The sequence below is a fragment of the Leuciscus leuciscus genome (genome assembly GCF_965113295.1).
Source record: "Leuciscus leuciscus genome assembly, chromosome: 22".
Classification (NCBI taxonomy): domain Eukaryota; kingdom Metazoa; phylum Chordata; class Actinopteri; order Cypriniformes; family Leuciscidae; genus Leuciscus; species Leuciscus leuciscus.
The window spans coordinates 8,676,669-8,702,515 of NC_138746.1; the positions used below are offsets into that span (position 1 = coordinate 8,676,669).

The 25,847-nt window shown below is 37.1% G+C and overlaps 2 protein-coding genes across 4 annotated transcripts; both read right to left on the reverse strand.

Moving 5' to 3' along the window:
• Positions 1-646: 646 nt before the first annotated feature.
• loxl3b (lysyl oxidase-like 3b) lies at positions 647-18,153 on the reverse strand. Of its 3 annotated transcripts, XM_082153635.1 has the most exons (17): positions 17,936-18,153; positions 14,831-15,166; positions 14,569-14,732; positions 14,024-14,241; positions 12,820-12,876; positions 11,923-11,997; positions 10,040-10,247; positions 9,746-9,926; positions 9,031-9,185; positions 7,716-7,886; positions 6,543-6,698; positions 5,339-5,498; positions 3,778-4,021; positions 2,566-2,681; positions 2,339-2,475; positions 2,129-2,240; positions 647-1,697 (listed from the first exon to the last, which is right to left on the reverse strand). In XM_082153635.1, exons 2-17 carry the CDS (start codon positions 15,156-15,158, stop codon positions 1,624-1,626), a joined length of 2,556 nt encoding a protein of 851 aa, XP_082009761.1. In that variant the 5' UTR covers positions 15,159-15,166; positions 17,936-18,153; the 3' UTR covers positions 647-1,623. The 3 variants fall into 3 exon arrangements, with proteins under 3 accessions (XP_082009761.1, XP_082009760.1, XP_082009759.1); XM_082153634.1 differs by lacking the exons at positions 7,716-7,886; positions 11,923-11,997; positions 12,820-12,876 and having other exon boundaries at positions 656-1,697; positions 17,936-18,152; XM_082153633.1 differs by lacking the exons at positions 6,543-6,698; positions 11,923-11,997; positions 12,820-12,876 and having other exon boundaries at positions 665-1,697; positions 17,936-18,151.
• Positions 18,154-18,757: 604 nt separating this feature from the next.
• On the reverse strand, positions 18,758-25,793 carry pank2 (pantothenate kinase 2). The gene is made up of 7 exons (XM_082153649.1): positions 25,375-25,793; positions 22,969-23,321; positions 22,626-22,879; positions 22,329-22,505; positions 20,225-20,348; positions 19,891-20,016; positions 18,758-19,806 (listed from the first exon to the last, which is right to left on the reverse strand). The coding sequence occupies exons 1-7, from the start codon at positions 25,601-25,603 to the stop codon at positions 19,756-19,758; spliced, it is 1,314 nt and encodes a 437-aa protein (XP_082009775.1). The 5' UTR covers positions 25,604-25,793; the 3' UTR covers positions 18,758-19,755.
• Between the last annotated feature and the right edge of the window lie 54 nt (positions 25,794-25,847).

Sequence of the window (25,847 nt, forward strand, 5' to 3'; positions counted from 1 at the left end):
GTATTTGAATACATTTCAAAAACAGCTGTGATTTTGCAGTAAAACATTGGAATATTAAAGTATTTGGCTCATCTCCATTATATATTCAAAGTAATCAACTCCTGCTTCGTGGTTTCTGAATTTCCATTCTGAATGTGCAAGAGCGCATGTGCCTGAAACCAAATAGAGTTTGATCCAGAAAATATCAACTTGGTTAAGCCACCCACACACAGCTTTCAAAGTTGTATGGACCGTTTCACATTTCCAGAAGCGGAAATCATCAGTTTGGTAAACCTCTATAATGATGAACAGGAAATGAGAGAAAACAAAAAAATTTTGTAGGCCCTATCCCTATTTTCTACAATAGCAAAAATCCATGATAGCGTTTCCAAGACTTTCCAAAAGAGGGAAAAATATTGAGTCAGAGGAGAGAATAAAAGTGTCAAATTTGCCTTCATTCCCTCAACCGTTTTATTAGAAACCCTCCTAGCAGCGTTCAGTAACTGCCAAGTTTATATAACACAAAGTAGCATTATAAATGTGTGTGTGTGTATATATATATATACAGTAGTCAACATTTGAAGTGGATCAAAATCTTTCATTGAAGTTATTCATGCATTTTGAACAATACCTGTTTCTTGTCTTAGGACAACTTTAATGAACTTTTTTGATCCACTTCAAATGTTGACTACTGTATATATATATATGTATATTTTGTTTTTAAGGAAAATGTAGAAAACTTTTGGAAGTAGAACACTGGAAACGTGTGCAATAGGTCCAATGCTGTTCTTTTCACTCTACTCAACCGTCGTCACCGATGTCAGTTCCAGTCAAAACACATTTCACACTACAGGTAAATCGCAGAATGGAATGATGAGAAAAAAGTCAGAATTGTGAGATTAGTCACAATTACAAGCTTCCGTACGTTTGTAAAGTAAGGTATGACTAATCATTTATTGACCATTTATGTTTAATGGCTCATGAAACTTGAAATTATTTGTATTACAACTTTAAAAACTTTATTTTTCATCTTTAAAAGTTGCCTATGAAATGTAAATTTTACTGTAGCTGGACACATAAATGCATAAACAGGATAGTGTGTAAAAAAAAACGTCACTGAAGCTTTAACAAGTCATACATAAAAGACCATTTGAAAGTAAAACAGGATCCTACATTGAGTCAGAGCTTTGAAGCATAACATACATTCACACTTTGCAACAGCTTTTAAACACGAATGCTCATCTGGAATACGAAACATTCAAGTACTTTTAACTCACAGAGACAGCAGCACATTGGCTGTGATGTATCAACAAGGCTTTTTAAACCTTTTAAGAAAATAAGCACCTGGTTGCGCTGTAAACACAGAGCAGGCTGTACCTGTACCACTGCACGCCTGAGGCAAATGTTCATTTACATTGAATCTTCACACTACTTAAGCCAGACTCAGTGGCCCAGAGTGTCTTTTGGAGTTCTGTTTTTGGTAATGTCAATACAATTATACTGTAGATTTTAAGGTTTCTGTAACTTGAAATGTGAGACGATAATTAGTTTTTGGCTGGTTTGAATGAATAAATATTTTACTCTGGATTAACCTATAATGTTAGATTGTCTCAATATGCTAATTAGATCAATCTGGTGATATGATTACGAGATCTGGTTGTTAAGTTGTCCAGGGTATTTCTCAAACTTCTTCTCAGCCTCCTCACTGAAAGCATCACCTGAAATGAAGACATGGAAAAAGAAATCTTTCAGAATTTGACATTCAATGGGAACACTTTGACAATATTCAGAATAGCATACTACCATATTCTCTTACTATCTTCAGTGCATAATCTATCTTGTTACAACAGAGTACACACTTGAACTGGAATTGATATCAACCACAATCTTTTTCTTGAATCATTATTTCATTAGACAGCCAAAAAAGTTTGTCAAAATGCGAAATAACAGTTTAATTCCAAGATGATAATATGACAACACTCTCTGAATTACATACGATGTTATTGCATCACATGAGGTCATGTGACATGAATACTTTTAAAAGTATATATTGAAAAGAATTCAGTAAGTAGTAAGCGACAGTAGTATTCTCTTCCAAACATTGACATTTTCTAGTAATTTTGAGGCTTTGTTTGTATTTGTTTCTCACCAATATGGCAATTATGGACCCAGATCCTGTGGCCGTCATATTTGCAGTTACATTTCATGGCATTGTTAGTGAAATCACTCTCCGCAACCTCATAGTTAGGATTTATGACAACCTAGGAGAAAAAGCAAGCAAAAACAAGTCTGGATACTCTTGAATCAATAAAAGATGAGTTTTGGGGATTGGGACAATGATCTGCACCCATTTTCTGACCTGAAGGATATAATTTCCTGGTTTGACATCAGTAATGTCGATCCACTGGCAATCAATGTCATGGCGATACAAATCCCAGCACCCCACTGTGATGCCCTGCTCACCAAAGTTAGCACACTCATATCTCTTGGAAACGCCTAGAATTAACACAGATTTTTAATCGCTGATAATGTGTCTAAATAAACATAGCTGACTGTAAATGGTGTTTTTGGATGAGTGTGATTTACCCTCTTCACAATCAGTGTCCTCCAGGCAGAAGCTGGCTTTGTGTCCTTCTGCCACTTTAGTGCCATTGGCAGACATCAGGTCATAGTGTGTGAAGATGTCCATACTGTGATAATGCCTGTGGAGCCACATACACACATATCAAACATATATAAACTTGTATATCCATATCCCATCAGAACTGACTGAAAAGAAACCAGCTAGAAAAGCAGTGGATGTTGTGTTGTCGGTCAATTTAACCCACACTTGATTGTTAAACTGCTTGAAACACTTAATAAACAATTCATTTTGGTGAAACATTAAATGCAAAGTCAAACAGTAAATTAGCTGTTTCTCCGTCTAATTGATTTGACAAAAAGTCTTTGCAATTACTAGTCTGTTGCAGCACTTAAAAGTAGTGTGATAAACCCATTTTACTCTCACAAAGGTTTGAGAACCAGACATAAAAAGGCAGAAGCTATTTACACCAATTACACATAGCCTATTGATACATACTATTTACACTTTGTACAAATGTTAGATACTATTTATACTTAGTTGTTACACATCAGTGTGCAAATAGTCACCACAAGTAAACATAACAAAATTAAAACATCAAGGAAATCTTTTCATTTTGTGTCTGCAGCTAATTTTGAACATAAAAAATATGTGGGTAAAATATACCCCAAACACAAAGGGAGGAAGAATTTTTTTGAACACAATAGGAGTTTATAATTTCTCATTTGTGATATTTTTAATCTCTGACTTGTAATAATAGTGGTTTTCTGTTTTTCCATGTATCCTTAGTTTTTTTGTGTGTGTGTGTGTGTGTGTGTTGATTTAGCCAAATTTATGGAAGCTTGATTCTGCCACGGAATTAAAAATAGAAAAGGTAATAGCAATTTTTATTTCACAATATAGATATATCCTCGCAATTGCGAGAGAAAAGTCAGAATTGCATGTTTATTTCTTGCAATTCTGAGGAAGAAATCTTAATTGTAAGTTATAAACTCGAAATTGCAAGTTATAAAGTCAGAATTATGAAATTAAAAGTCGCAATTACCCTTATTATTATTTTATTCTGTGGCAGAAACAATCTTTCATACAAATTGCATGGAAACCAATGGGGGGGCAGTTTGACCAGCAACACAAAAGGTGTACCCAGATGTTCAACACAACATGAATAACAATTAATTTTACTCTATTGAAAAAATACATTTTAACAGTACGGTTACCCGTGACATGCGTGCCACACCCACGAGTGACGACCAGCTTTGGGCCTGAAGTCAGCTCGTCCGATGTTGTGTATCTGAGAGGAGAAGCGGAGCAGGCGGCGATGACCGTAAGGCCAGTTAGCTTTAGCAGCGCTCTTGGACAGACAGTCCTCCTCTGCCGCACAGTACAGCATGTGTAACGGCCGGTCCTCTATATACGTCGACTGCTGCACTAATGGTGAGTTCAGCACTAGATCTGATGCAGCTGGGGAAATAAACTTGTACATATCAAGATCAAGCTAAAACATGAAAACTCTGTAATGGCATGCAGGCAATTTAAAACGAAAGTTATAAAAAATATATATTTTTGGTCCAGGAATTTGATTTAGAGTTTTGTTTCTATTTTTATGGCACTGCATGTTGGAAACTGAACTGGATTTCTGAGGTTTTGATGTCTGAACAAACAGTTTTGCTCAAAGTACAACAGTTAAGAAAATGATATGTTGTCTCATTTATACATAATCCAGACAGGTGTAAGTCATTTAAAGTCAAGTCTTTGCCATGTGAGGTTCACTAATGACAGCCTAGTGCTCAGAGAAAGATAAACAAGACTGACCACAGCTTTTAGGTCTAGCATCAGCAGCAGACTGACCGCCTCAGAGGTGAGAATTCCAGTCATCCATAAAAAATATAATGACTTGAATGTACTACTCTAAAACTAGATTCTAAAAATGACATTGCTTTTATACAACAGTTCCATAAACCATAAGTCTATACTGAGTAACCTACATTTTAGACACAATATTGCCAATTACTTAGTCTATTTTTGTGTGTTTCCGAGCAACACACAGTAGTGGTGTTTCGATCCTATAATGAATCAGGGTTTTTAAACAAATCAGTTGAGAAAATGATTCAGTGACTGTAGTCAATATGACATACTATGCAAAATCGCATACTAAGTAGGTACTACATTTAATTAAGAACCTACTTGGAGGCTGTTAATAAAAGTATGTTTTATATAGTATGAATGTATGTAGAATGAATGAACTCTGGACGTACTTTTGACATTTGACAAGTTACTTTTTAGTTGTGTTGCTTCATTGCTATTCACAAATCCTCTCCCATGGCCTCATGGGATAGTAAATTGTCCATAAGATGCGCACTATAGAATCTTGCCAGTAGTAGGTCATCCGGGTACTTTTCGCCTACTGTTTTATGAATACAATGAATTCGGAAATACTACTCTTTTCCCCCTACTATATAGTAGGGAAGTAGGCATATTCGGACGCAGAGAGTCACTGAATTATTCAGAGTTGTAGAATGAACCAGTTGAATAAATGATTCAATGACTCACTTATAAAGATAGTCAACTACTGGTTTAACAATGTAACCTGCAGAAAGAGTCACTGAAAATTACTATACCACACCAAACAAAGACGGTGAAGAGCTAAAATCAGTAAAAAGTCCTGGTGCATTTGGTCTAAATACTACTACTTATAATAATATCAGCTGCTCAGCCAATCAAATTCGAGGACCTTTTAAATGGGTCACTTTGTTTCCGTGTGTGCATGTGATTACTCACTTTCTGAGCAGATAACTCCTGCTGAGAATCGTGCAGTTGTTTTCTGGCAGTTGACCGTTCTGTGGTGTTGGCACTGGCTTAGAGACATCTCATCTCCTGTACATTTCACTCCGCTCATAACCATATCTGTCACGTTACTGCTATCCCAATACCATGTTTCCTTAGCAAACACGCATCAAAACAAACAAACACAGACAGACAGTAATGATAAGTAGTTTACTATGAAGAGAATGAAAATCCAAAACAGACCTACATGGTAAACATGCCATTTTCAAATACCATTTTCATAACTATTTGAAGATTGTACTGTTGAATACTGTACCTTTTATACTCAAGAAAAAATTACAACTGTGTGAATTTCACGAAAACGTGACCAAGTCACTTTAGTTTTTTTTTTTTTTGCATAATGGTAATGAGAATTAATTTTTTCTAGTTTCAAATTAGAATTTATGGGAAATGTGCTTAATTGTCATAAAAAATGTCACAAATTGGTTATAAAAATTTATTTTCTATAACTTCTTTCTTTTAGGGTAAACATGACCAACAAATTAAAAAGAAAGAAAGAAAAAGAAATTATACTTTACAAAAAGATTATTTATTTATTTATTACGGTAATGATAATTTTGGGGGAAATGTGCTTAACTGTCATGGAAATAATGTCAAAATGGAAAAAATATCTTGGTCCTTAAAATATTATTTCTGTAATTTCCTTATGTCAGGGAAAAACATGATTAGGTCATCCTTCACTCTAAAATAAAAAGAAGAAAAAAAAGAAAGAAAAATTATCCTTAAAAAATATTATTTATTTATTTTTTGCATTACGGTAATGAGAATTTGCGGTGTGGAGGGGAGGGGGCTTGGGTTGTGGAATGTGCTCAGTTGTTATGAAAATAAATGTCACAATGCAAAAAATCTAGATCCTAAAATATTATTTCACTTAGGCTATTTCTTTCATTTGGGGTAAAATATGACCCAGACATGTGGGTCAAGACAAAAACAGGACAAAGCATCCAAACCGTAAATGGCTGTTCTAGTCTATACAGTTGTCACAAAAGTGTTCAACTCATTTCCCTGAAAAATAAAAATAAAATAAAAATAATACAAGAAACATTATTCCTAATCATTCATGTTGCCTAAAAACAACATTCCTGGTGAAGGTAAACAGCTGCTTCTGCGTCAGCATGTGTGTATGTCATGTACTCACTGTAATAGCATGCATGCTGAACCCCAGCCCTAGCTGCCTGCATGCCACCATGGCCTCTTTGGTGGTCCAGCCCTCACTGCATACACTGCCCCAACGCTGCCCCACCCGCACCTCCACTCGCCCTTCATATTGTGAGCGCCCACCCGACAGACGCACCTGAAATCACAACCTACGCAACGTCAAACACACTCATTTCTTATCACGCTCACCAATCTGGCTCCTGCCATTCAATGCTAACCCACATACCAAGACAGACGTCCCTGCTGAGAAGACCAAGAGCCTCATTTATAAAACACAGAATTTCATCTGAACCGAAATTCCCAGGATTTCATCCCTTCAAAAGTGAAAAAATAAATAAATATGTGTATGCATATGCCAACTGAAGAGTAAGCGTACAAATTGTTTGACCACGTATATACCAGTAATCAAAATAATCCCAACATTGTTAATTAAATTGTGAGATAATTGAGACAATCACAATATGCTTTAATTAAGTAATTTCTCAGACATTTCTCTTTCTACAATCTTTCTACAAATAGTTGCTAATCCCCCATCATGAGCGGACACGCCCCCCTATTGCTGATTGGCTACAAGAGTGTTTTGGTGTTCCGTGGATTGGTTTGATCCACTTTGTTTTTGTCTTCTATTTAGACAGCCAGGGCTATGTACAAACGCAATATTTTTTTCAGCAAACATAACTTTTTTTGTTTAGGTGTTGATTTACATTTTCAACAGTGTTTCTCAGAAATCACTTATTGCCCCTTTAATGATAATTGTTTGGGTCTCTGTGTTATTTCATAAATCCTTCATAGGAACATTTTGGAAATTGTTGTTCATTCACATTTAGGATCATTCTATGCATGTCTTTATAAAGGAGGCCTTAGTATAGAACAGCATGGCTGGTTAGTACTAGTTTGGTGCTGGTCTAGCTAGTATAACCAAGTTGTTCATTAGCAAATTGTGGTGACTGATCTTTTCAGCAGGGTTTTTTCCTTCTGTCTCTGTACAACATGCACTGACTCTGTGTTTTCATGTGGTTTTCAAAGTTCAAGGCTTTGAACATGTATGAGTGAGTGTGTAAGCCAGCACCATCTGATTTTTTTCGATGGTAGCAGGAAGTTCAAGGCATTGTTAGCATGCAAGTGTGTGTTGCTGTTACTGTTAGCATCCTACTTGTAGACCATGGTTGGCGTACCCGAGGCCCAGCTGCCTGCACACAACCATGGCCTCCTTAGTGCCCCAGCCTTCTCCACAGATCAGGCCCCAGCGCAACGTCCCGTTGGCCTCAGTATATAACACCTCCACACGGCCCTCATAGCGAGATCGGCCCCCTAAGATGCGCACCTGAGCAGGGCACAACCAGGGACAAGGGGTAAGAGGGAGTTCAATTAGATTTTAGGGGAGACTGGGGCTAATTGTCACACTTTTTACTCTAGTGAATATTTCTCAGGTTGTATTTTTCTTTGTTTGTTTTGAAACTCAGTTTTGGCTAAAATAAAAATTCAGCAGCCATTACTCCAGTCTTGTCATCATTGTAATATGCTGATTTGCTGCTCAAGACACATTTATTATTATTATCAAAGTTTAAAATAGTGCTGCTAAATATTTTTGTGGAAACCATGATACCTTTTTTTTTAAGGATTCTCTGATGAATAAAAAGTTCAAAAGGACAGAATTTATATGAAGTAGATATGTTTTGTAACATTAGAAATGTCTTTACTGTCACTTTTGATCAATTGTATTGATCAATCTGCTTGCTGAATGAAAGTATTAACCTTAAAAAAATAAATAATCATGTGTTTCCAAACAGCTTCTTTTTTTTTTTTTATATAAAATTTGTTTTTATCTGAATGTCTGATATCTGAATTTTAATTTGACAGACATAATTCATAAAAAATTGTTTTGGTGTAATTGGACTATATATATATATAAGATAAATCAGTTGAGTGAATTATTCAGTGACTCACTCATAAAGACATGCTATGGGAAACAACATAATAAGTATATATATAGTGTGACAACTATCCCCGGTGACCACTGCATGCATAAAGGAGGTTTTCTAGCAGTAGGTGCATAATGGTTAAGGTGTGTTGCATCTGTTGAGATCATAATCGTAAATCGCAACAGATGATTAATTACAGTAATTGTCTTTTGAAACAGACAATGATACCCAACACTCCAGTCATCCATTTTGAGTCAAATTGAATATTAAGCACAACATCATTCATTCATTTGATCATTGCTGTGTTCTCCTTGAATTGAGAAACAAGCAATAGATGCAAGTGGGTGTAATATACAGTTTCTGAAAACATCAGAATGACAGACACATGATCTACGAATGTGTTAAAATGCCATAAAATTAACACATGTAAAAATTATTTTGCACGTGTAAACCATGCGTATAAATACATTATTTAATTTTGGTATAACAAATACACAACTAAAAGAAGAAAGGTTTTGAGTATGAGTATATGCGTGTTGCTCTGACCGTCTTCTCATAGGCCATATATGGGACATTACAGCGGACTGAAGCATCTTCAGTGTGTTTGCAGTCCTCAGCAGTGATGTTTTTATAGCGGCAGCTCCACAGAGAGCGCTCATGACCTGTGCACTGCACCTCATTCATGTGGATAGGCCCCAACCCTGAGAGAAAACACAGAAGCAAATGCATAGTAAAATGTCAAATTCATACCGACAGCTAAAACAAATATAAAAGCAACTTTACCCATGTCAAAACAGTGGCCCTAAAAAGTATTAGAACACATAGGCCACAATTAAAAATGTATGAATGTCGCTACAATGCAAAATACATCTCTAAATGAAAGGCTGGACAAAATGGATGTCCACAAATCCATTCGCTTTTAAGCTGTTACATCCAGGGCAGATTCAAGAAATCAATGCTTTAGTTACACGATATAAAACTAGCATAGCTATATATAAGGACTGGTTTGCCAGGGATGACGGTCAGTTATAGTTTCCTGGTCATTATCAGATTGTAGCAACTGACCAATCAGAATGAAATATTCCAGGCAGTAGGCTAATAAATGAGGGCATTTATATTATTCAGTGATGGGTTGTTATCTCTGATGACCTCAGAGATGAGAGTCCAAGTCACTGAATAGGTAATAAGGCATTCCTTGCATTCCATCGCTGCAGACAAAAAAACCTCTGTATTACATTTGGTTACTCCTTTGCATTCTTACCTTGTCCCATGCGGGCACCTGTGAGGGCTTCTTTGGCAGAGCCGAAGCCCAATTCTCTGCATACGACGCTGGCAGAGACCAGGTTCCAGCGATCATCACAAACCGTCCCCCATTCACTGCCCTTCAACACCTCGACACGGCCCTCACCATGTTTCGCTCCACCCTTCAGGCGTATAGTAGACTGATGAGAGAGAGAGGAAGAAAGTTTAAAATGAATAGTAACCACCACAGCGCTAATGAAATACATGTAAAAGTGAGTCTTTTGCATGTATCGTACACAAGAACACACTTTACCTGCATCTTGAGTTTCTTCCTCATGGCAGAGCTCTGAGCGTACAGTGGACCAGGTACACAGCTGACCACAGCAGGCATTCCTCCAGGGCACGACTCTGTGGCATTGCCATTGTTAAACTCTAGAGGACATGCAGCCAAGTGCACTTCTGTGCCTAAGCATGCCACTGAATGAACCAGGAAACGATTCTTCTGCCGCTCAGCATACAGCCTGAGAGAGGAGAAGTGAAAGACACACTTACCATGTTTACATGCACATCCTTTTCAGATTAAGGTCCATAATCAGGTTAAGACTTTATTTACACACTCAACAGCTACAGCAATATTCTTGTGTAGTCACACATTTTTTTCTCAGATTTTTTCAATTGAAATATTGGAGATGCTTTTTTTGCTGCATTATATTAATTTTGGACAGTATATTTAATAAACTCATCTCATTCTCATTCATGTCCTCAACAATGACATACAACAGCACAACAAAATTGCATAATGTACACTACCATTCAAAGGTTTGGGGTCGGTACAATTTTTTTGTTTTTGAAAGAAGTTTCTGCTAACCAAGGCTGCATTTATTTGATCAAAGTAGTGCAGTAAAATCAGTAATATTGTGAAATATTACAGTTTAAAATAACTTTTCTATTTGAATATATTTTAAAACATTTTTTTTTCCTGTGATGGCAAAGCTGAATTTTCAGCATCATTACTCCATTCTTCAGTGTCACATGATCCTTCTGAAATCATTCTAATATGCTGAGTATGGAGCTCAAGAAACATTTATTATTATTATCAATGTTAAAAACAGTTTCAAATTTCAAAAGAACAGCATTTATTTTAAATACAAATCTTTTGTAACTTTATAAATGTCTTTAATGGCATTTCTGATCAATTTAAAGGGGCTATATGTAGAATTCAGAAACCTTTGTTATTAGTGACACCGGTGGCTGTTAAGTGAACTGCGTAACATTACGTACAAGACATTGAACGTGATTTAATGCCAACTTATGGCGAAGTTCTTTTTTGTTCTTTGCTTATAAGTAAAAAGAAGTTGGAAATACCTTTGCAGCCAAATACTGTTAACAATAACAAAATACACACAACAAAAATGACAATGGTGAGAAAACAGCAAGCAGTTAAGAAATATCTGATCATAGCAATGTTTGCACCATCTCTGCCTCGGCATCATGTCAACAGATGAGGTAATTAAAATGACACTGTTATCATAGTTTGGGCCTATATTTGAGACTATATACTATATAGATCTGGCTATGTGAGATTATAGTTTGAATTAATCCCTTTTCTTTGCATTAAACACTGACATTACAGTACAGAATGGCTCTTTCGGCATTATCCTGAACGTTGTATAAGCAGCATTCGCTTCATGTATCATTGAAAAGAAGAAGCTCTCGGGAGCAGGCAGAAACGTCACATCCTTTTGATTTTCCTGGCAAAAACATCCAGAGTCCTTCACATAAAAATGTCAGGTCTCAGTCATCAGGCTTTCATAGACAACCTAGAAAGTCAGGGAAGGTCTCATTTTTTAAAGTTTCGTTACAAGCTGTTCACACATTGGCAATAAAAAGTGATTAACACATGAAAATTCTTACGTATAGCCCCTTTAATGTCTCACTTCTGAAATATATCTTTGACTCCAAACCTTTAGAATGGCAGTGTATGTCAACATATTTTTTTATTCCACAAGGCTTCTCTATCTTTTAACCCATTATTCGTTATAATTCGTTAGAGGTTTTGTTTAGTCTGCAGAATCACCTGTAATGCAGCCTTTCTGACTGGCAACACATTTAGATTTAGAGAACAAAAGAAAAGGTTAGAAAGGTCTGAGACACGAAGGCATTATACTGTATGTTTCCCCTTTTTACCAAGGTTACCTTTTATTTGCAGCTGATTTGCCCGGTTTAGGCTTAGAGCTAGTTTTAGTGATAGCCTTAGCTTTGGGCCCCTGCCTGTAATGCAAACATCCATTAAGCATTCAGAAACACTAAAATGTCCACTGCAACATCCAGCATGCATGTGCAAACATATGCATACCAGCTGCATGGAAAAGAAGGCAATGAGATTTAAGTTTTTCTCATTTATTTTTTTAGATTTAACAAGATGCAGTGTTTGTTATTTGGTATATAATAATTACGTTAAGTGACAGAAACAGAAACTTTGTAAAATGAGAACTACAAAATACCATATCAATAAAAAAAATTTAACTTTCCCATGCCTGTTATATACACATTGAAACAAGCACGTTAGAAGCGCACATATCTGAGGTGAACGTGCAGTAAGCAGAAGAAGGGATTTGTGTTAGTATTATTATATGGGATTCTGTTTCAAGTTATCTCCCTCAAAAGCTTTAACTCTTACACAAGCACAGCCTCATCTCAAAACTATGTGAGTAAAACTAACAGATGGTAATAAGTTCTTCATGGGGAAATGTTACGTCCACCACTCTCTCAGATACACTCACTCACTCACTCACACACACACACACACACACACACACACACACACACACACACACACACACACACACACACACACACACACACACACACACACACACACACACACACACACACACACACCCTACTGAGAGAGCAAATCAACACAACTCAATCACAAAATAGGATAATTGACTAAAGCACGCATTAGACTGAAGTTAGTTAGAGGATGACAAACACTAATAGTGCTGCGTTTAAGATCACTACTAAAGCCACGATATGTGCTTCAGTCTTCTAGGGAAAGAACACTACTGGTTTCTTTCCCTCAGATTGTACCTGGCCGCTGTTACTTTAACTTTAGCTTTTGGCTCAGCAGATCTCTTTCTGAGATGCCTGTTGAAAACAGGGAAATGGGGTCAAGCACACATACACACGGACTACTGTATCTTTCTTTCTCTTTGTCCACTTCAGGCCAGTTCAGGCTGTTTGAGATAGGAAAGGTTGTGTAGCATCTGCATCACCATAACACTTACTTGATAGAAATGGTCATACTATTGTGAAAAAGAAGTTTGCTTATTTGTATTGAATGTACATTTGTAGTGTGCTTCAAAGTGTACAATTAAAAAAAAAAGTACTTGCAGATAATATAATATTAATGAAATAAAAGGCCACTTAAGTGTACTTAAAGAGAGTATACGTTCACTGTTTCTTAACGCACTTTTAAAAATTGCACTTTGTAATGGTCAAATTAAAAGTTTTACTTTAAAGTACATTCTAAATCATTAAGTTTTAATAATCTTTTGTCATGCTTTAAAGATGTCAACTTATGACATTCTTTCGGATTCTGATTTCCTGAGGTTATGGAAACCTCATCAGTCACAGTGTGCCATTGATTCAGGAATGTGAGGTCGGTAATGGTGCGTACGTGCCGTAGGGAGACAGGTTCAGAAATGAAACCTTCATGTAGTCTATAAAACAACACATGGGAAATAAATGCAGACAGGCGTCCAGTGGAGGCACACAGACATCCTCTAAGCTTCTACTCATTATAAAATCTTCACTGGTTGTCTTGTCTAAGTCTAGGTCTGGAAACTAAATCCCTATGTGTTTTACAAAGGGCTTATTTCTGTAACTGGAATATTCTTGTAACATTCCTCTGGATTTGGGGGATGAGACCCCAGTGTGCTTTCTACTAATTAGTGTGCATGAATGCCGTGCATCTACGCAATAGTTTCCTTCTTCAGGTGTTTGTCTGTGGTTTAAACTGTGTGTATGCTGCTAGGCGAAACTGCATTTCACGGATGACTGAGAAAGTAAACATAATTTCCTCTCACATTGGCAAAACAGCCACAGTATAGTGAGATGCCACACACACAAGACATATGAATACACAAATGCTCAAATCAGACAAGTCTAAAATATTCATCTATGTAAAAATGGTTTTAGTAGGTTATTTTTTTTGTAACAATGTTTCCATGGCCAATCACAATCCTGATGGATAAAATTCCCACCTTATCTTCAACATGTCATCAACACTCACTTGTAGAAGCTCTTGTTGACCTTCTTCTCGTGGGGGAATCCCATCATGCCACAAACCACTCGAGAATTTTTGGGTGTCCAACCATTATCGCAGATCTGAGCCCACCCGTCCTTATTCTTGACTTCCACCACTCCCTCTGTGACCGGCATCCGTTTAGTTGCCATGGTAAACACAGGACGCAAACGGACCTCCTCCACTTTATTCTCATCTACCTGTACCTGAGAGAGATGCAAAATGCAAAGAATAGAAACAGAGAACAGAGTGAAGAAGCATGTGAGAAAGCAGTGCTTGGAGTGCTTCCTGCATGTTAGATCAGGGTTATAATTGTTAACTAAACCTAAAACTATAGCAAAAAAAAAAAAAAATTATACAAAAATGTTAATTGAAATGAAGCTGAAATAAAATAAAATATAACTATTAGACGATAAACTTCAACTAAACTAAAAATTTTAAATGTTGCCTTTGCAACTAACTTAAATAAGTTAAAGTTGAAGCACTAAGATTTAAAAAGTAACTTTCCCCAACACTGGTGTAGGGTCCTTTACCTCTATAACGTTGGAGTCCACGTATCCCGGCAGTCTCTCATCTTTACAGATCACTCCAGCGTCCTCATCATGAGTGCAGTCACTGTTGCCCCAGCCACGAGACTTACACACCGACACACTCCTTTCACTGCCACTGCACTGCACATTGTCAAGCCAAATCCTCCCTGAAACAAACACAAACTCTCTGAGCACATACCAGGCATGCAGATATCGCTTTATATCTGGTCTGAGTGAATGTGCGAATGAGAGCAGGCACATTTACCTGTGCCCTTCCCATACTTGGCGCTGTGTGCCCAGCCCGTGGCGGACACAAAGCCAAGCTGGCGACAGAGGACATGGGCATTGGCCAGTGAGAAGTCATCATCACAGATGGTCCCCCACTCGTCTTTGTAAAACACCTCAATTCGCCCCTCATTGTGTTTCCTGGGGAAACCAGACAGACGGAACTTCAGAGTCTCTGGCCCCTGTGCCGTCAGAGGTGTCGGTGTGGGGCTCGAGCGTACAGGCGGTGGGGTTTGGGCAAAGCATGATTGAATCCAAGCATTATGTAAGAAGACAACAATGTGTAGCAACCACTGACACGGCTCCATGTGTGGCTCTACAGCAGAGAATAAAAACAAAGAGGGGAAACACAGTTACTGTTGTGTGAGTGCGACTATGTTTGGATTTGTTCACTATCATTAGTACAAAATTGCCCACACAGAACATGTTCCAGCTCACTGTTAAATTTAAATTGCATGCTGGTCACTTCTACAGCAAATTCGATGAGATAGGATGAAGCTAATTAAACCTGGGATTATGTCTGGGTCACATTTCACTGCAAAATCGTATATTACTTAAAGAAAATTTAAGTCAGCATGAAATCATAATGATTTATAATAACTTATTTGGAACAAAAATGTGTCTTAGAAATGATTTCTTGAGATTCACCCACAGATCAAAGATTTAGCATGTCTCCCGAACTCCCAACACACCCTGGGGTACCCGGTGTATTGTAGAAAAAGTGGGTAGGAAACTGACAATTACTGCTTTTGACACACACACATTCTAGTCAACATAAACTTATACTCAATACTTTCGTGTACAAGTACCTATTTTGATATTTTGAACACCATAAGCTGTTTCAGGGTTTACAAAAAAGGTACATGAATTAAAAACCTGGCTTGAACAAGCTTTGAATGTAATTTTCTGGATTCAAAGCAGAATTTGTACATTTAGCAATAAAACACGCCAAAATATAATACAGCAGTATACAGCACTCTCCTTTGATTCAGTAGCCAGTATTACCAGCTGGTATACTGACTTTAAAGGAAGCAATAAAACATTTAACTGAGCCATCCACTGACTGCATGTGTGAATGACACGAGGTTCATCTTATAGTGTTTGTAGACAGAATAGTTTAAATCCTTTGTATATAGTACAACATTGGACTGAAAATTGTGATGATGATATAACAGCCCCTCACCAGTGCAGTTATGGGATTTCACTAATGTAACAACAGCTTGACAGACAAGTCACTCTGGAGCCTGTAGCCCACAAAGGAATGTAAATCTTGAGTACCGCTGCGCTGTGAGCGGGTACAGACCCGTTACCCAAACACATGCCCTTCAACTGTCAGCTTTGGGACTAGACAGCATCTTTGCATTACCTTCATTTGAATATCAAGTAAGCCATAACACAAACTTAAATCCATATAAAACTTCACTAACTCTATGTCCTTTACATGCAGATTCTCATATAAGGGTGATTCCCTAATATTTCCTTTAAATATAGCCACTTTTGTTCCAGTGAACTTTAAGAAAATAGACTCTTAAAACTCACTTTTCAATTAGCTTTACTTAATTTGGGCACACTTTATATTAGGTGGCCTTAACTATACCATTTGATACAACTATGTAGCTACATGTTGATGCATTGTAATTACATTAAAAGTACTTGCATTTAATTAGCATTTGTACTGTACTGTAACTCAACCATTACCCCAATAACTCTAACCCCTAATATAACCCTATACCTTTACTCCCAAATATAACCATACATCAAACTCATTAGAAGTAAATGTGGGAATTTTCCAGAACAACAGGCTTGTAGGTCTTTATTGTTAATATAAGGCCACCTAATATAAAGTGTGACTATTATCAATGTCACACAGTTGGGGGAATGTATCCCACAGGAATTCTTTCATTTCAGTTATGAACATTTGCACCATGGTATTATTTCCACCACATCTTTAATTACGTACAATGGAAATGACGGTGATGGAAATCAAAATGTAGCCTAAACATTTTTGGGAATAAAATGGCACTCATTTGTTTTGCAATGGGAATTTCATAGCTAGCATTTATGTATGGTATACACACACAAAAATGTTCATACTTGCATAATTTGTCAACATGAAAGCTTGACTGGATATGAAATACAAATGAACTATTCTGTTCACAAGAGATATTTTCCTTTATTTTACATCATGTCTCATATTTCCTTTGTCAATTTTGTAATAAAGTACTAATGCTGATCCACATAGGCCTATTCAATCTTCATAAAACAAGTCATATTAGTAATTTCAAGAATGTTACATGTGCAAAACGTGTCAAAGCATGTCAAATTTGAATAGACAAAAGACTTTTCTTACCGTGGATGGATCCAATTATACAAGGTAGTAAAGAAACTGGCGCGCAATTGAAAACAGATTTTCGGTAGCTCAGGAACACATGATTCCCAAGCACATGAAATAATAGGCTAATGGTATTTCAACTATAATCATATTTAAATCAAACTGACACCATTAAGTACACGATTTTAAATCATGTCATCTGTAAACATCAAGTTGAAATGCTTACATAAACAATTGTGCTGAGGTAACGGCGAGACTCGAGCCAGATGTGGATCCCATGGTATGAGGAGATTAAAGGGGTAAGTAAGTGGACCAATTTACTACTTAACATAAAGTTCCTAAACATGTGACGGCGAAATACAAATGTTTATATATTAATTTACAGTGACCCCAAATCTAGTTCAGGTCTTAAACAACGTCTCTGCGCAAAGAAAGGACCGTTGAACACTGCTGTCCATTCTTAAGCAATACAAGCGGATGAGGAGAAAATAAACTTCCGTTACAGTATTCTTTAAAACATATACAAGTATGCATAGCCTATATTGTTAAAAATGCATTGATATCTTTTATTGACAAAACTGAGATATAAAGTCTAGTGTAGGCTACTTGGCGTCCAGCTGCTTTTTCTCCGATGATCAAACACGCTTTTCAACTGTAGCCTATTTGACACTTTTTACAAAAGAGTAAACTTTTGTAACTTTGCAATACTCACAGACGAATAAAAAAGGCAGACCATTTTCATTTTTCCCTTACCTCAAGTTAGTCGGTTTCTTCCCACACAATCTTAGCACAGTTTCAAGCGGTTTGTATTTATGCACAGAACCCGAAAAGCATCCAGAAAAGAATGGGATACCTGTTTCAGGAGCGAAAACTTGTATGAAGCAAAGAAAGGCACCTAATGAGCGGTGATAAATGACTGTAATGGGAGTGAATTGCCAGCTGGACAGTCGTGCGGGTGGGAGAGAAAGAGAGAGAGAGAGAGAGAGAGATGGGAAAGACGGGGCACAGGGGGAGCAGGAGGGAGAGGTGGAGCTGACTCGTGGACGACTTCACTCGAATGAAAAAGGGGCAGGATTTATTTGAGGAAAAACACATAGCCCTTTCACAGTTCAGGAAAAGATTTTCCTACTGTCCACATAACGGAACGTTCTTCTGGTCAGACACGTTTTACCTTTGAAAAATTGCATGGAGGGATTTTGATCTTCGTGAAATTTATATCATATGCGTAATTGTTTAAATAAAATAAATAAAAATCACATGTTGCTAGTAATAGGTTAACATTTTACAATAACGTTTCATTTGTTAACTATATGAACAATGAGAAATACTCCTAAAGCATTCATAAGTTAATAATTTCAGCTTTTACTAATACATTATTAAAATCAAAAGTTGTATCTGTAAATATTATTTGATGGACCTGAGCTAACATGAGCTAACAATGAACAGTTTATTTTGAACTGTATTTTGAACTAACAAATAAATACTGTAACAAATGTATTGCTCACTGTAAAGTGTTACCAGTAATAAATACGATTTAAATGTTTCTACCTGTCAAAAAAGCAAGAAGAAGCCTAATTATATTGTGATTTACATCTTTTATTACAAAGAAAATGTACAATCATTTGGATTAGAAAAGTACATTTTGTAGAACACAATACGCAAGGCATATTTACTGATGTAGGAACAAACTGCCTATTACTTGTACAGAGCAATCAAGCAAGTAATATACAAAAGACTATGAGGAGATTGGTTTTGTGTTGTTTCATACAATGTAACAGCAACAGGGACACCAAAATTATTCCAAAGGTAAAAAACAAAACAAAAAACGATAAGACAGGCTCTCATCTTTGAAGAGGAGAATTATCCATATTGTAATATATTTTGTTAACCTCCCTAATAATTGGTCAAAGTTTTGCCTGGTCCCTTTCTCTCTAATAGTTTTTTATGCAAAATGCTGTCAAGCAACACAACACTTGTTTTCTACAAACATATGAGCTACGTATATCCATGACAATCTGATTCTGCACACTCATAAAATAACTGTTTTCATAACCAGACCTCTACAGCAATTATATTTACTAATTTTGCATTTACGTTGCATCAGTTAAATAAATAATAGAAGGTGCTTGAATAATATCTGCACGCTTTTGAGTAAACGGCTGCTTGATGCAAAATCAATCCATAACCATAAACGGTATAAGATGATAGCTGACACATTTCAGTATATAAAAAGTGTTGCGAGTGAAAGCTATAGATCAGATCTTATTGCTTTATTCTCATATCAGCTGTTGATTTTGACATACCATAATATAAGACGTTGAAAAAGTTTAAAGGGTTTAACATTTTTAAAGCTTGCAGCAATTCCTAAAACTAGTATTGCCATGCGGTTTATCCTGATTGTTTGACCTGAATGTATAATATTATTATAGTGACTATAATATATTTGGTATGTGGTAGATGACAGGGCTTGGTCTTTATAGTTGAGGACATGTTCTGATATTTTAAGGCAACTTTGGTCTGTTTGCATAAATATGTCTTTTGGTAAAAGACATGAACTAAGATTGATTAGTAGATCAGGATGGGTTTGTTAATTCCAAAAGTGCACCAACCGCACCAAAATATCCCTGAAAAACAAAAACAAAATGGTTATGAGTGATTTGTTTAGATATTGTTTGAGCTTTGGATGTATTATACAGACTCGCACACACCTCATGTCGAAGGAAAAGGGCTTTGAGTTGTCCTTTGCTCCAGTAGTCCAAAGCATAAGCGAGCAACTTCATGGATAACGTGTTCACTCGCAGAAAGTTCCCAACAAACACCACTCTTTCAATGTTCTAAATAGAAGAAACTCATGATAAGCATTCATCCTGAAAATGCAAATTTGTTAAGAGAAGTTTCCAACGAGTTGATTGGCCCCTGGTCTCTCATAGCCCTGTACAATGCTGCTTGATCCAGATTTCACAAGGCAGCACCGTAAAGAGGCTGACAGACAAGGGCAAGGACAACATAATAGCGATGTATAGTGTGGGTGTACATGTGTACCTCGTTAAGTGCACACATGCGCGTGATTGAGCCAATGTTGTTTGTGATGGTGACAAGTGTTGCTCTAGCCAGATCCTCCTTTGAGACTGAGTCTCTCTTCTCCTTACACATCATGTTCCCAAAGCTACAAAAAAACATACATACACATTATATTGATTATATGTGTCAAAACAGAAACATTTTAAAATGATAACAGTATCATATAATGAATAACGTTGTAATTGTTCGCCATATAGGCCTACATGTATTAGTAGTATACACTCTTAAAAATAAAGATACTTTATTGGCATCTATGGTTCCATGAAGAACATTTAAAGGGGTGGTATAATGCATGTAAAATAATATGTAAAATAAGTCTCTGTTGTCCCCAGAGAGTGTATGTGAAGTTTTATCTCAAAATACCCCACAGATCATTTTGTACAGCATGTTAAAGTTGTCCCTTTTTGAGGGTCAGTAAAAACACGTTGTTTCCCTTTGTTGTGTGTCCCTTTAAATGCAAATGAGCTGCTGCTCCCGGCACAGAGGGCGGAGCTTCAACAGCTTGTGTGTGTCAGCAGCAGACAAACACTAAAATGTCAGAAACTGTTCTACCTTTTATGTTTAAACTGGAGTCGGACAATGATGGAGAGACTCAAGTGACAACAGGATGTTTCTGAATGGTTAGTTGATGAATTTATGTTGCTGATGTGGAGTTAACTATCTTCAAATCATTGATTAGCATATTCTGTCATGATAATCTATAAATCGCTGTGTGGGAACTGTTATAAGATGCCTACAGAGTGACATGCTATTGCATTTGTGTTACGTACTGTATTGCATGTGAAAAGACAGATGTGACAGCTTGAGCAGACTCACAAATGTGCTTGTCTACAACAACTCTTCCTCTTCTCAACATGGACTGCGTGCTCCCGGGGGCGGGGTTTATGTACATTTTAGGGTTGGTGATGTCACTAACCCGGGAGGAATGTCGTGTAGTCCCTACCAGCCGTTTGTTGAAGTCCTTAAAAACTATTTCTTTTAAAAGCAAATATCTTCCTTTGCTTTGAACTTTGAGCATTGTAACTTTGCAAATGTTGTTTATGCTCAAACAACAACATTACACACTAACTAAAGTTAGAAAAGTGAAATCATAATCAACCACCCCTTTAACATCCATGGAACCTTTCCATTGTACAAAAGGTTCTTTATAGTGGAAAAATGTTCTTTAGATTATTAAAATGTTATTCACACTAAGAAAAACATGGCATCACTGTGAAATGCTCCTTTTGGAACCTTTATTTTTAGTGTACCATTCAAAAGTTTGGGGTCAATGATTATTTTGGAAAGAAGTTAATACTTTTATTCTACATGGATGCATTAAATTGATGAAAAATGTCAGCAAAAAACATTTTTAATGCTACAAAAGTTTTCTTTGTTAAATAAATGCTGTTCTTTTATCAACAAAAAAATTATATAAATCAAAATAAATATTAAGCAGCACAAGTGTTTTTTACATTGATAATGCTAAGAAATGTTTCTTGAGCACCAAATCAACATATCATGTGAAACTGAAGACTGGAGTATTGGCTGTTGAAAATTCAGCTTATTTTGAATTGTAAGCCAGTTATTATAAAATAATAATAATAATATAAATGATTATTCAAAAAACATTTTTACAAATAGATGCAGCCCATTAAAGGGTTAGTTCACCCAAAAACGCTGTCACCATTTACTCACCATCATGTTGTTCCAAACCCATAAGACATTTGTTCATCTTCGAAACACAAATAAAGATCCTAATTTGGAATTTTGGACTAAATTTGGACTAAACCGCTCAATTCATATGGATTAGTTTTACAATCTCTTTATGAACTTTATGAAGCGACAAAGTGGTAGTTGCGTAGCTGTCAATGGAGGGACAGAAATCTCTCAGATTTCATTGAAAATATCTTAATTTGTGTTTTGAGATGAACGAAAGTCTTACAGGTTTGGAAGAACATGAGTGTGAGTAATTGATGACAATTTTTTTCATTTTTGGGTGAACTAACCCTTTAACATAAAAAAACCCATTAAAAAACATAACAAATGCCCTCAAATGTTTGAACTGTAGTGTATATGCCTGTACCTGGAGGCAACAGCCCATCCTGGCAAGCCAAATCGCTCATAGTCACCACCGTAGATGTCCTTGACTAGTTTATCTACACGTGTACTTTCCCCTTCAGTGGCCATTGCCAATGCCTCATCAAAGGTGGAGCATCCAGTCAACAGGCAACACAGCCCTAGAAATGTACCACCACCAAGACTGGAGGGGAGATTGAGAAAAAATTACCATAGCTTTACAGTAAAATCCATTTTTATTTTGTTAAACTGTTTTGTTAAACTTATTAGGAAATGAATGCAAAATTATAAAGCCATGACCAACCTGGTTCCAGTGACACGCTTGTAGTTGTCTTTGGAGTATACAGCCAGTATGCTGACACCTGAGCCAATGTTGACAAGCAGCAAAGGATAGGGGTTCTCCAGGTTGTATGCCCTCTGCTCGCAACGGTCAGGTTCTGTTGGGTGCTCAAAATAGTAACACTCGGATAGACCACTTGAGACCACCGAGTCAATATACAGAACACCCTTTATCAGACAGTCCAGCTCATCTAGCTTCAAAAGCTGCAGATTGGCCATCTAAGAGAAGAGAGACAGCACAGTGAGCCATTTAGTTAAACAGATTGCATAGAAGAGGTCAAAGTGAAACAACGTGAGTTTGGACATACTGTACGGAAGTTATCCTCGTATTTAAATGCACCACCTCCAGTGGCACAGAGGGTGGTGTGCAGACTGGAGAAGTGCTTGTCTCGGCCCATCTGCAGGAAGGTAGGCAGCTCGTGCGTAGGAAAGCGAATGAAGTGTAGGCTGCCCTTGCGACCCCAAAGGGATAGGTCAGTCAGCTCCAGGTGGACATCTCGAATACCTGTTTTGCCGTAGGCGGTGTGTGAGGTGAGGTAGTGACGGATGCTTTTCAGACTCTCCACCTCCTCCTGCTCTTCTTCTGCTGTAATGTCTTTGGGCTCAAAGTAAACCAGCTTCACCAATGTGCCACCAATGTCCATGCCAAACCATGGGAAAGCTGGGGGACCAATGACAGGTAAGTGACTTGAGTACCTTGTCCATTTTCTAAACACATTTTCTGCTAGTAAACAAGAATACAAATAAAAGCTTATTTAAGCTTATTTTTAAATAAATTGAAATGTAGTTAATGATTAACTTATATTTCTCATAAATTAAGTAGAAATATTGGTTATTCGTACAATCACTTGGGCAGGGTTGAATGGTGGCACTTGACAATGTCAACACTACAATGAGTAAAATTGCCAAATTTATTCATATTAAATATTAGTTTAATAGGTTATTATTAAAATTATTGTAACTGCATCATAATATCAAAACGTCTGAGATGGCAGATGCACAAATATATATATATATATATATATATATATATATATATATATATAAATAAATATAAATATAAATATATATATATATATATATATATATATATATATATATAAAAATATATATATATATATACACACACACACACACACACACGCACACCGGCTGTTTTGGGTACACCTATTGAACTGCTTGTTGATGCAAATATCTAATCAGCCAATCACATGGTGATTTAAGTGACACAAAGTGGTGTGGTTGTTGGTGGCAGACGGGCTGGTCTGAGTATTTCAGAAACTGCTGATCTACTGGGATTTTCATGTACAACCATCTCTAGGGTTTACAGAGAATGGTCCGAAAAAGATAAAATATCCAATGAGCGGCCGTTCTGTGGGTGAAAATGCCGTGTTGATGTCAGAGGAGACTGGCCAGACTTGATTGAGCGGATAGAAGGGCAACAGTAACTCAAATAACCACTCATTAAAACCGAGGCGCAGAAGAACATCTCAGAATGCACAACTTTCACACAGAACACGTCAAAACTTCAAGCAAATGAGCTACAGCAGCAGAAGAACTCACCGGGTGACACTCCTATCAGCTAAGAACAGGAAACTGAGGCTACAATTTGCACTGGCTCACCAAAATTGGACAATAGAAGATTGGAAAAACGTTGCCTGAGTCTCGATTTCTGTTGCAACATTCAGATGGTAGGGTCAGAATCTGGCGTAAACAACATGAAAGCATGGATCCGTCCTGCCTTGTATCAACTGTTCAGGCAGGTGGTGGTGTAATGTTGTGGGGGATATTTTCTTGGGCCACTTTGGGTCCCTAAGTACCAATTGAGCATCTTTTAAATTCCACAGCCTACCTGAGTATTGTTGCTGACCATGTCCATCCCTTTATGACCACAGTGTACCATCTTCTGATGGCTACTTCCAGCAGGATTATGCACCATGTCACAAAGCTCAAATCATCTCAAACTGGTTTCTTGAACATGACAATGAGTTCACTATACTCAAATGGCCTCCACAGGCACCAGATCTCAGTCCAATAGAGCATCTCTGGGATGTGGTGGAACAGGATATTTGCATCATGGATGTACAGCCGACAAATCTGCAGTAACTGTGTGATGCGATCATATCAAGGCAGTTCTGAAGGCAAAAAGGGGGTCCAACCCAGCCAATATGTACAGTACTAGCAAGATGTACCTAATAAAGTGGCCAATGTGTATGTGTGAATATACTGTGTATATGTATATACTTCTGCACAATTTTACTTTAGTGTTGAGTCGCCACTTATTGTCCAATAGCCTATAAAATACCTGAAAAAAATCTAGTTAAGAACCATTTGCTTATTAGCCTAATTCATAAACTGGAAATTAGACTGTATCAATTCCTTGTGCAAATATTCTGAATTGTGTTACGTTTATTTCTAAATCCAATTATACATCATTTATCATTTAAACAATATTTAATTCCAGAACTAACGTTAGTGCTTATTTGGTTTTTGCCGATTAAAAGGAACCTCCGATTTAAAAAAATAAAATAATTCTAGCAAGTGTTAATCGATGTTAATTGTGAGCGTGCAAAATTGACATACTTGGCTATCAAATATCTGACTAGCTGCTACAGGTTTTATTTATTTATATTCTACATTTTTATCACTGTGATGTGAGCATGAACTCCGTTAACCCCGTTACTTATCGCCATAACACAAGATGGTTCACCTACGCGGCCTGTTCTTTTTCAGCGAATCGAGCCTCAGCATCGCCGGCGTCGATTTTGACATCCGCAGCTCTATGGGTGCACTTCCACCGGCCGCTGCACTGTCTGCTCCCGGTGTAGCAATTATGCTACATGCCGTCTCCGTCTTTGATCGAGGCAGCTTGAGCACTGTCGATTCTTCCTCTTGCTCCTCGGCACATCCCTCGCCGTCACAGTTAAAGCCGTTCAGCTCCATTATGTCGTTTGACAAAAATCTCTACATCGATTGTCAAGCAGAAAAATAACCGTTAACACAAATAAATGCACTGTCATTATTTCATTTTGTTATTTAGGTCGATATAGAAAATGTTTACGTCGCTGTGTTTACAACACAGTTAGTCGAGTCACCAATGAATGCGCTTCTCCTGTCAACTGAAATCGCATTGAGCCAATCAAGTTCTCAGTCTACATTGGCGATCAAGTTCTCTTCATCACCTGCA